The 10248-nt window shown below is 52.0% G+C and overlaps 1 protein-coding gene across 1 annotated transcript; it reads right to left on the bottom strand.

The window, feature by feature from the left end:
• Positions 1 to 1326: 1326 nt before the first annotated feature.
• CST11 (cystatin 11) lies at positions 1327 to 3871 on the bottom strand. Its single transcript, XM_007457685.1, has 3 exons — positions 3647 to 3871; positions 2967 to 3071; positions 1327 to 1410 (listed from the first exon to the last, which is right to left on the bottom strand). Exons 1-3 carry the CDS (start codon positions 3869 to 3871, stop codon positions 1327 to 1329), a joined length of 414 nt encoding a protein of 137 aa, XP_007457747.1.
• Between the last annotated feature and the right edge of the window lie 6377 nt (positions 3872 to 10248).

Raw genomic sequence — 10248 nt, 5'->3', positions numbered from 1 at the left:
GGGCTCGTCCTTGCCCTACTGGATGTGAACGAGGGCAGATGTGACCCAGTGAACTGCTGGCACCGTCTTGAGACCACATGGAGGAAGTCGAGGGGAGAGCTGAGCCTGATGACATTATCTGAACCACTGAATCAAGCTGGTAGGTGAGGGATGCTTATTCCTCGCTGCTAATGTGACATCCATGAAAAGGACACCACTTTAATGCAGCATTCCTGGTTTCACTCTGCCCTCGATCATTCCCCTCTTGCAGGAATTCATCAGATGGGTCTGTTTGGGAAGAATAAACGGGGCGTTATACCCACGTCCCCCTCCTCTCACAGGCGCCCACGTTTTCCTTGCCAATTCTGGGAGAGGAATCTCTCTGGGAAGAGACCTGCTCTGGTCCAATGTTGCTGATGCTGGAGGTGTGAGTTAATTCTGGAGTCTGGTATCAGAAAGTACACGTGCCTGCAAAAATAAGGCACATCTCCCAACCTAGTTCTTACCAGTAACAAAGGCCCTCCTCTTTTCAGTTACTTGCATTATTTCTCCTTGTTTCCCCTTGTTTCACACTCTAGGCAAGGAAGATTCATTGGGTCCCTGAGAGATGTCATCACAGGCATTCTTGCCAATATCTCTTAGCTGTTCATTTAAGTAATTAGAGCGTCCTCCCTCATTCTCCTCCCTTCTCTCATCTCCTTAAAGTCTAAAGAATCCTACTTGAGGGCTTCCCTGGCGGCTGGTTGGGAGATCCCAATAAAGGGCAACTGCAATTGGGAGATTGGAATTGACATACATACACTATTGATACTATGTATAAAATAGATAACTAATAAGTACCTATTGTATAGCATAGGGAACTCTACTTAATGCTCTGTGGTGACCTAAATGGGAAGAAAATCCAAAAAAGAGGGGATATATGTATACTTATAGCTGATTAATTTTGCTGTACAGTAGAAACAACATTTTAAAGCAACTATACTCCAAAAAAGATGTTAAAAAAAAAAAAAAAAAAAAGTATGTCTGAAAAAAAAAAAAAAAAAAAAAAAGAATCCTACTTGATATAAGGATGAGGCTGAAGGTCTGCTATCCTGTGGGTATAGGCTATAAGACCAAAAATTATACATGTCATCTCATTTGGACCCCCAGACTGCCCTAGCCCAGAAGACCTTCAGATCATATTATTATGAGTTGAAGAATTTGGTGGGGGGGAAGGAGTGGAAACATAAACATTCAAAGCATTAAGAGCATAGGCTGACCAACATTTATTTTCTATATTGAGAACTCCTGTTTAATGCAGGACTCTTTTCCACACAGTGACTCCGTGTGGGCTGCACTCTGGGACACCTAGCCATCCGTGCAGTTTTGGGCCAGAACTTTATACTTTTCAAACCAGGGAATAACAGATACTGAGAAGAAGCAATCGATTTTCTGAAAAAGACGAGAAAACAAAATGTAAAAAAGATCAACATGGAAAGAGGAAGGTGTAAGACAAGCAGATGGGGAAAATGACCCTCATTTCCTGCCTCCAGTCCACAGGTGGGCCCATCTTTATTTTGATTTCAATGACTTGAGAGTGTCACTGCTGAAACCACCCCACAAAAAGTCCTTCTGCTTGTGGTTAGAATCGGAGACTGGAAATCAAGTGTCCACCCGCTCACATCACCATGGTAACGACTGATGCTTCCTCTTCTTTTCTGCTCATGTGCTGTTCGTACAGTGAGCACACTTACCCTCCCTTGGCTCCCTTTCTCTCTCCCCCCACCCACTCTCCCACCTCATCCCTCCCGCTTCCTTTCGCCTTCCTCTCCCCCAACCCATCCCCTCTCCTTCCCTGCTGCTGTCCTTCCTTCCTTCCTTCATCCATCCGTCCATCCATCTGCCCATCATCACACCTCCTCCGCCTTCCCTGTTCCATCCCAAGATCCCCTTTCTTCTCCACCTCCCTCTTCTTCCACAAGGAAAGATCAGTCGACATCTTTTGCACATTGTCATCATTTCGTAGTGCGATTTTGCTTTCCTGCTCTCTGCTGGGGAGCCAGGGTGGGGATGAGGTGATGTGGGAGGCGTAAACGTTGACATTTCTCCTAAAGTAGAATTCAGAATATTAACCCCACAATTTAATCTCTCACAGTGATGAGACTCTCTAAGTTTACCTCACTGTTACCGTCAACTAGTCTTTTCATAGTTTTCATGATGTTCTCCAGGGAAGAACCGAAAATGTCTGACTTGCTAGATTTTGAAGACTTCTCCATGGAGGGGGGAGCCCATGGACGAACATGTGTTTGTCTTGAGAAACCTAGGCCATTAGAACTAGGGTGACCATGGAATCTATGAACCAAACCAGGACATGTAGGCAACTGGGGATGCTGTTAACAGCGACACTAAGAGGCTGGGCACAAATCAGGACTGTTCTAGGCAAGGTGGGTCATGTGATCACCGTCATGTTAGTTCCTTTGGGTAAAGAGCAGAGATTTGCTGGGCCTGTAGGACTTGGGACCTTCAAGGCCCCTGAGCATGTGGGCCCACCTGATGCATGTGTGTGTGATGGTCCACCACTTGCAGTGATGATGGCCCAGCCGACTTCCCCGATGTGACAACACTGGGTGGGGACAAAGCCACCGTTGGGGAGGTGGGCCCGCATCGGGTCACTTGCCCGCAGGCTTTCCCCCTCTCTGACCCACCCCACCACCGGCTGAACTATTTCTGAATGCATTTTCCCACCTCTTTCTCCTCCTCTTTGCCTAAACACTGCTGGATGAAGGAAACAGAGGCTGCAGCCCAGCGACTGTGTCTTACGTCAGCCTGAGGTTCAGATATTCAGTGGGTGCACCAACAAGGTCCCGCGGCTGCAGAGTGTCCCCCCACTCCCCCACAGCTCAGCCACCTTGGCTTCTCCCTCTGGACCCCCCAAATGCTTCATCATTCTTCCAACGACAAAGAAGAGCACTGAGAAATAAGCTCCTTCTGGGTGACGTGACCAGTACCTTGTAGAGCTCGCCTTCCTGGAAGGAGCAGTTGTTCACCTCCATCTTGGGGCAGATGGTCCGCCGCATCTCCAGGTTTATGCGATACTCCATGTGGTCAGTCAGCTGTTGGAGGCAAGGACAGGGGGATAAAGGACCTCCTCTCCCTTGTCTGTAACTTCTGGGGCTGGGGACTCCTAGTGTGGTGCCCCAGGTCAAGGGCCTGCACTGGACAGAGCTGTGGGCTCCCCCAACCCCCTGTCTGCCTCCCGTGCCCCCTTCTGCCATTTGAGCAGAATTCCCCAGAAGCCACTCCATGGGCAAAGTCGCCCTTGGGTGACCCACGTGATGCTCACGGTTTGTAAAGGGCAGAGAGCGGCAGCCTAGACTTCGAGGGCCAGCCCGGCTCAGCTGCGGGTCCTGGCGCTGCCGCCCCACGTGGAAACAGCCCCCGACGTGCACACATGTGGTGCGCCTGGCACCCTGGAGACCCCTCACGCGGGGCCACAGGCGGCTCGGGCCCTCAGGCCGGGGTGTGCAGCCCTGGTCCTGGGTATCAGTTAAGCAGCTCCACTTCATCCACTCCAGGGGATTTCTGCTTCTCTTAAAACCTCCACTTTGGACTAAATGAGGCTGAGTTCACTTGCGTGGCCACCCCGAGCCTGCGGTGGCCTGGCGCGATATGGGAGGGGGACACTGACCCTCTTCAGGACCTTGAGGACACGCACAATCCGGAAGTTGTACATGTCCTCGCTCTTCTTGTTGAAGTCCTTGGTCACGAAGTCCAGGGTGGTCACCACGACAGGATCTGACACGGGCACCTCGTGGACACTTATGAAGGTTTTCCTCCTTGTTTGGTAGGTGAGGGCCACCAGGGCCCCCATGATAACCAGCAGCAGTCGGGGGCCCTGCTGGGTTCTGTCCATCGTGGCTCACCCTGCCAAGGCTGCTCTGCCCAGACGGATTTAAGGCAGCCGGGGGACGCCCATGCGTGTCCTCCCTCGTTATCCGTAGCCGAGGCTGCGGGGAGATGAGGGCAGACTCGCATTCTCCTCACAGGCCTCTGCATCTCACATGCACACACACACCAAACTCCCCTCTCTCTATGGGGGGCTGCTCTCTCAGCAGCACAGACCCTCCTGCTGCCCCAGCATCTCTGGGTGGGAGCCAGGCCGGGGGTTTCTGTACGCTGAGCTTGGCCCAGCCAGGCCGTGGGAGGCCTGAGCGGCAGGCAGGAAGCGATAAGCACCTGGGGGCACTGGATCCCAGGGCGGTGGAGCGAGACGGAGCCCTGAACACCTCGTCCTCCTGTCCCTGTGATCTTCCTCAGGTTGTGCCCTCCCCATTCCCTGGGCTGGCTGAGATGCAAGCTCGCCCACAAGCCCAAACCTTGGCATCTTCCTGCTGCTAATATTTCTTAACCTGGGAGGTACCTGGGCCTCCCTGGAGAAGCTGATACTCCCCAGAAAATGGAGGGTGTGCCCCGTATGGGAAGCTTGTGGGTGTGGCCACAGCGCAGCTCTGTGTTCATGTCCTGCTGTCCCCGTGGATGCACCAGCCATGCCGTCTGTCCCTGCGACCCTCTGTGGCACTCGTACAACACACGCACCCTTGGTCCAGTACCAAGGGGCCAGGGTCTTCAGATGCCCAGAGCTTAGAAGGCACTTGGAGCTTCCCTTCTCCATTCTGGAGGCCTGCCTGGAGAGGGAGAGATGGTTTCTGTCATTCTCCCCTGCCCTCTGTCTGCCCTGCCTCCCGTTTCACCACCCACGGGTCCTGAACCTTCCTGGTCTGGATGAGGCAAGGAAGGGGAGGGACTGGGAAGCTCCAGCTGCGGGGCTCCCGCCCTGGCGGGATTCTGGAACTGACTGCCAAGCAGGTCCCTTCCCTGTTCCCTCCCAGCCTCCACAGCAGTGACCTCTCCTCTCCTGGCACCTGCTTAGTGCCCTGTGGCTGTGGTGACAAGTGACCACCAATGGTGGCTTAAGATGACACACACTTATTATCTCACAGTTCTGGAGGTTGGAGGTCCTAAAATTACGGGGTGCGCAGGTCTGCACTGCTTCCAGAGGCACTAGAGAAGAACATTTTCTTTGCCTCTTCCAGCTTCCAGAGGCATTGCTCAGCCTGGGCCCCCTTCCTCCATCCTCCCAAACAAAAATATCAACATTCCCCATAGGATGTAAGTCTCATAACACAATTTTCAAATGTCCTGGATACAATCCAAGATTGCTCAGCATATGAAGAACCAAGAAAATTTCTCTCTGTTAAAGAATTCCTGGGCTTCCCTGGTGGCGCAGTGGTTGAGAGTCCGCCCGCCGATGCAGGGGACACGGGTTCGTGCCCCGGTTCGGGAAGATCCCACGTGCCGCGGAGCGGCTGGGCCCGTGAGCTATGGCCGCTGAGCCTGCGCGTCCGGAGCCTGTGCTCCGCGACGGGAGAGACCCCAACAGTGAGAGGCCCGCGTACTGCAAAAACAACAACAACAACAAAAAAGAATTCCCTTAGCCCTTCTTTTATAGCAGGTCTGCTGGCAATGAAATACTTTAACCTTTCCTCATCTGATAACATCTTTATACCACTATTATATTTTCCCTAAATATCGAATTCAGGTTTGGCCATTCTTGTCTTTCAGAATTCAAAATCATATTTTACTTCCTTCTGGCCTCTGTGCTCCTGGTGAGAAATCTGCAGTCACTCAAATCTTTGTTCTTCTGTAAATTATGTCTTTTCTCTAATGGCTCTCAGGTTTTTTTCCTTTGTCTTTAGTTTTCAGTAGTTTGAGTGTGATGCGCTCTGAGGTGGATTTCTTGGAGTTTACTTGTCTTGGGGTTCTCCGAGCTTCTTAAATCTGTGTTTTCGACAAATTTGGGAAAGTCTCAGCCGTTATCTCTTCGCCTTGTTCCCCTTCTTCCCCGTCTTCTCCTTCCGCCTTCTCCCCTCCCCCACCCCTTCTCTTCCCTTCCTCCTCCTTATTCTTCTGGCACAACACATTCTCCTCTCCCTCTGGGAGTCCAATGACATGAAAGGCTTTCTGATATTGTCGCATAGGCTGCTGAAGCTCTATTCACGCTTTTTAATGTTTTCTTCCCCTTTAGTGTTCATAGTGGGTAACTTCTATTGCTCTGTCTTCAAGTTCACAGGCCCTTTTCTCTGACATCTTCAGTCTGCTCTTGAGTTCATCCAATGAGATTTTTATTTTGGTTTCTGTATTTTTGCAGGGTATCAGTAAAATATCCATTTGGTTTTTACAGGTATCTTCTATTTCTTACCAATAGTTCCTACCTTTCCAATCTTTGAAGAGTGTTTACCCTTACCAGGAAACTTTTGATAACAGCTGCTTTAAAGTCTTTGTCAGACATTTGCAACATCTGAGTTATCTCAGCATCAGCATCTGTTGCTTGTTTTTTTCCCGGGAGAGCTGAGATTTTCTTGATTCTTCATATGCTAAGTAATCTTGGGTTGTATCCTGGGTGTTTTGAAAACTGTGTTATGAGACTCTGTATCTTATTTATGTTCTTTGGGGATTGTTGGTATTTTTGTTTCAGCAAGTGATTCACCCAGCTCCATTCAGAGTGCAAGTTCTGATCAGCCTTCTGGGGGTTGTGATTTCAGCGTCAGGTTAGCTCCGTGTCAACCCTCTGCAGGGCTCTTTGGGTCTGTGCGTGTGTGTCTTCCAGAGGCTAGGCTGGCTGGGTGGTGGTCTGCCCCTTCCTTCAGTTCACATCTTTCGTGTGCCATTAGGGTTATACCCACACTTGTGCTGTTCAGGGTTCACTTTCCTGAGCTCCTATGATCCCTCTGGTCCTTTCTGGTTCCCCGGATCTTCCTCACGTTGCTCAGCTTTGCAGGCCCACATCTACTGCCAATTCTGGGGCCACAGCGCAGGAGGACAGAGATGGGAAAAAGCAGTGGAGGTTTTCCCCACCCTCTTAGAACCACAGCTGCTCTGATCAAAGAGGGAGGCTCCCCCGCAACCAATGTTTATGTGGCTGCAGTATCTGCCATCCCTGTTCTGCTGTCAGTGCTACTGCCATGGATTGCCCAGGGGCTGGGGCGGGAGAGGACTAAGAAGAGAAAAGACAGGACTTCTCCCACTGTCCCTGAGCTTGCGAGCTCCCCATCCTGCTCCCAGAGGGCTTCTCCCAGAGCTGTCTGTCAGCTCAGCCCCAGCTACGCACACGGGGATGGGCACGCCTGCTCCACCCCTGGTAATAATGGGGCATCAGGAGGTATGTGCCAGCCCTCCCCAGAACACTTCCAGAAAGCCCCCGTTCTCCCCATTCTCCCCTCACAGGGGCTGAAGCAAGGACACGAGGCTGGACCAGCACAGCCCTCCTGCCCCAGGGCATTGCCAGGAGAGGGACAGGGCCACCCCCCAGGGGACAGAGCGGCAGAGGGCCCCGACGTGCCTCTCAGTAGAACCGGGCCTCCTACCATTTTCCCTGTGCTTTGCCTGAGGCTTCTCTGGCTGCGGGTATGTGTGCCCACAGGTGGGGACAGGCCAAAGCGGCAGACGGTGGGAGCAGCCTCTATACAAGACAGACAGGAGCTGGAGACTTGATACCCACCTCAGGTGGGCCCCTTCGAGGGGGCTGATTCTAGAGCAACAGCATCACTGGGATGCAGAGGTGTGATTGATGAGGATAAAATGGCCTAACAGTTCTGTTTGTACAATCACTTAATGACAGAGTCTCAAATATAGACAGCAAGAATTATGAGAAAAGAAGACCAGACAAATCCACAATCATAATCACAGTGAGAGATTTTAATGCATCTCTCAGAAACGGACAGAACAACAGACCAAAACCCAAACCCAAACCAAAGAAAACTCAATAAAACAAAGTAAAGAAGTCAATATGTGGAAGGTTTGGTCACATGGGCGACCTGAGTTATGTCAATACCTAACTCTGCGCCTGAAAAATGCAGAACATACAGTCTTTTCAAGAACTTGTGGGGACTTCCCTGGCAGTCCAGTGGCTAAGACTTCACCTTCCAATGTGGGGAGTGTGGGTTCAATCCCTGGTTGGGGAGCTAAGATCCCATGTGCCTTGCCCCCCAAAAAACAAAACCTAAAACAGAAGCGGTATTGTAATAAATACACTGAAAGCTTTAAAAATGGTCTACATCAAAAAAAGAAAAAAAAAAGAACCTGTGGAATATTGTCCATAAAACAAATCTCAACAAATTTCAGAGAAGAGACATAATAGAAAGTACATTATCTGACTGTAGTGGACTTGAGCTGGAAGTCGATAAAAGAGAAAAGACAATTAGGAAATCAACTATGGTTAGTAATTCCTATCAGGGCAGTGATGAGGACAACTCGTCCTAGACACCTCCACTGCTGGCTGCACACCCTGTACTCCCCTGTGCCCGGCTGGCGGTGTTGGCTCCAGCCAAGGTCATAGGCAGGCTTGGCTTCCAGGAGCTCCCAGGAAATCACAGAACTCTGGCAGTCCCTGTCTGCACAGTTCCCAGGGCAAGCAGGGGGGATGCAGGGCCCTGCAGACTGGGACCCTGTCAGGATGAAGCTCTGAAAACAAGGGGGACAAAGCCTGCTCCGTGCGTGTCCCTGCATTCAGGCTTTCTGTGATGAGACAGGGATGAAACCCCCTGCTCTGCCTCTTTAGTGCCAGCAGGAGGGACAGGCAGGGGATGCAGAGGAGGAGGTGGGCACAGGCGTCTTCAAAGCAGGAGGCCAGAGCGCAGGGCTGCATGGGCTGTGGGCTGCGGAGGGCCGCCCCCCCCCCACCCCACCCCCCATCACCTGTCTTTTGTGCTGACTCTGGACAGCATGTTCCCAAAGGCAGCTCTGCTTCTGGGGCTCACTGTCATGGGCATTCACATCCGGACCATTCAAAAGGAATTTGTAGACATTAGTAAGGACCACGATTATTTTGCGGTGTCTGTGGAGTTCGCTGTGGCTTGGTTCAACAGTGGCCATGAGGAAGAGCACGCCGACAAGCTGCTGGAGGTCAGGCAGCCCAGCAAAAGGTGAGTGGCAGTTGTGGGCCCAGGCTGCCAGATGGCCAGCCCCGAGCTGGCCCAGGTCAGCGGGGCTCTGATGTGAGGGTCCCCCGCTGCACACACTCCTAAAGGGACTGGAGGCTGGCCCCCTCCCTGCACAGACAGCCCTGGCTTCCCTCAAGGGTCCTCATTTCCTGACTGGCTGGCCCTCTTCTGGGCTGCGTAGCAGCCCTGGACCTGGGGAGGCTGAGGGCCCCTCGAGCATCACTGCAGATCCGGCTGCCCCCAACCCTCGCCAGGCCCTAAGCCTGTCTTCACCCATGGTCCAGCGGCAGTGCAAGGGGCTGGGCATGTGTGTGTATGTGTGTGTGTGTGTGTGTGCATCAGCTGCAGGCATTCCTGAGCCCCTAAGGGAGCCAGCTTTCTAGACAATGCCAGGTCAGGGCCGTGCCCCTCCCTATGGAAGTTTCTGGTTACATTCCTCTCCGTGTTGGAGTTCTTCCGAGTTTTCACGACCTCTCTGTAGGGGATGAAACCCTGTCTTGTGTTAACCTCTTAGTGAAGCTGATGAACACACAGAGCAGCACCCAGTTCACAAACATCCACCTGGATGCAGGTTTACAAGGTGAGCCTTTTGGTGCCGCAGCTGCCCCAGGAGAGACAGAGCATCCAGAACCCAGACCCCTGTCCTGGTCTGGATGCTGCCCCCGAGGGACAGGGCAGCTCTGAGGGTGACTCGGTGGGCAAGCACCCCCATCCGCCTCCCTAGAAGGAGCCATGCGATGCCCTCCGTGTGTCTGGAGGATGCAATTGAGAGCTGGGTCTCGTGTCAGGTGTGCCGTGCGTGCACTCTCAGTGCTGGGACCCTACCTCCCATGACCACCCCTCTCTACCACTGCCATGTACTGGTGATGTGGCTCCCGGGTAGCAGCCGTCAGGAGGGTGGCAGGGAAGAGTCCAGGGCTGCTGGAGCTGCACTCAGGGACATCTTTTTGGTGGTTATGTGCTTGCAGAGAAGTTGCACATGGTTTGTGTGTCCTATTCATGTGCACATGGTAGTCTTTTGCCCAATTTTCTACTGGATTCTCTGTCTTTCTGTTTTCTAATTTCTCCTTGACAGAAGTGGACAATGATATATTTAATGGACCTGGAGCTGGGCCGCACAATTTGTAAAAAAATCGACGAAGACATTGACCACTGCCCCTTGCAAGAACGCCCGGAAGAGAAAAAGATTTGAGAGTAAAATCAACCCAAAGCATCACAAATCTGAGAAGGAAAAATCATATCAAGGAGGGTATATTAGGAAAACACATAGTTCCCGTGCATCTCCTTTATT

Source organism: Lipotes vexillifer, unplaced genomic scaffold, assembly GCF_000442215.2.
Source record: "Lipotes vexillifer unplaced genomic scaffold, Lipotes_vexillifer_v1.1 scaffold2532, whole genome shotgun sequence".
NCBI lineage: Eukaryota > Metazoa > Chordata > Mammalia > Artiodactyla > Lipotidae > Lipotes > Lipotes vexillifer.
This window is presented reverse-complemented; position numbering and strand designations above follow the sequence as displayed.

Coding starts and splice junctions, on each gene's coding strand:
- CST11 (XM_007457685.1), bottom strand. CDS start 3,871: ATGGACAGAACCCAGCAGGGCCCCCGACTGCTGCTGGTTATCATGGGG. Junction 3,072..3,646: donor TCCTCAAGGTCCTGAAGAGG/GTCAGTGTCCCC, acceptor TGCCTCCAACAG/CTGACTGACCACATGGAGTA. Junction 1,411..2,966: donor AGGAAGGCGAGCTCTACAAG/GTACTGGTCACG, acceptor CGTCTTTTTCAG/AAAATCGATTGCTTCTTCTC.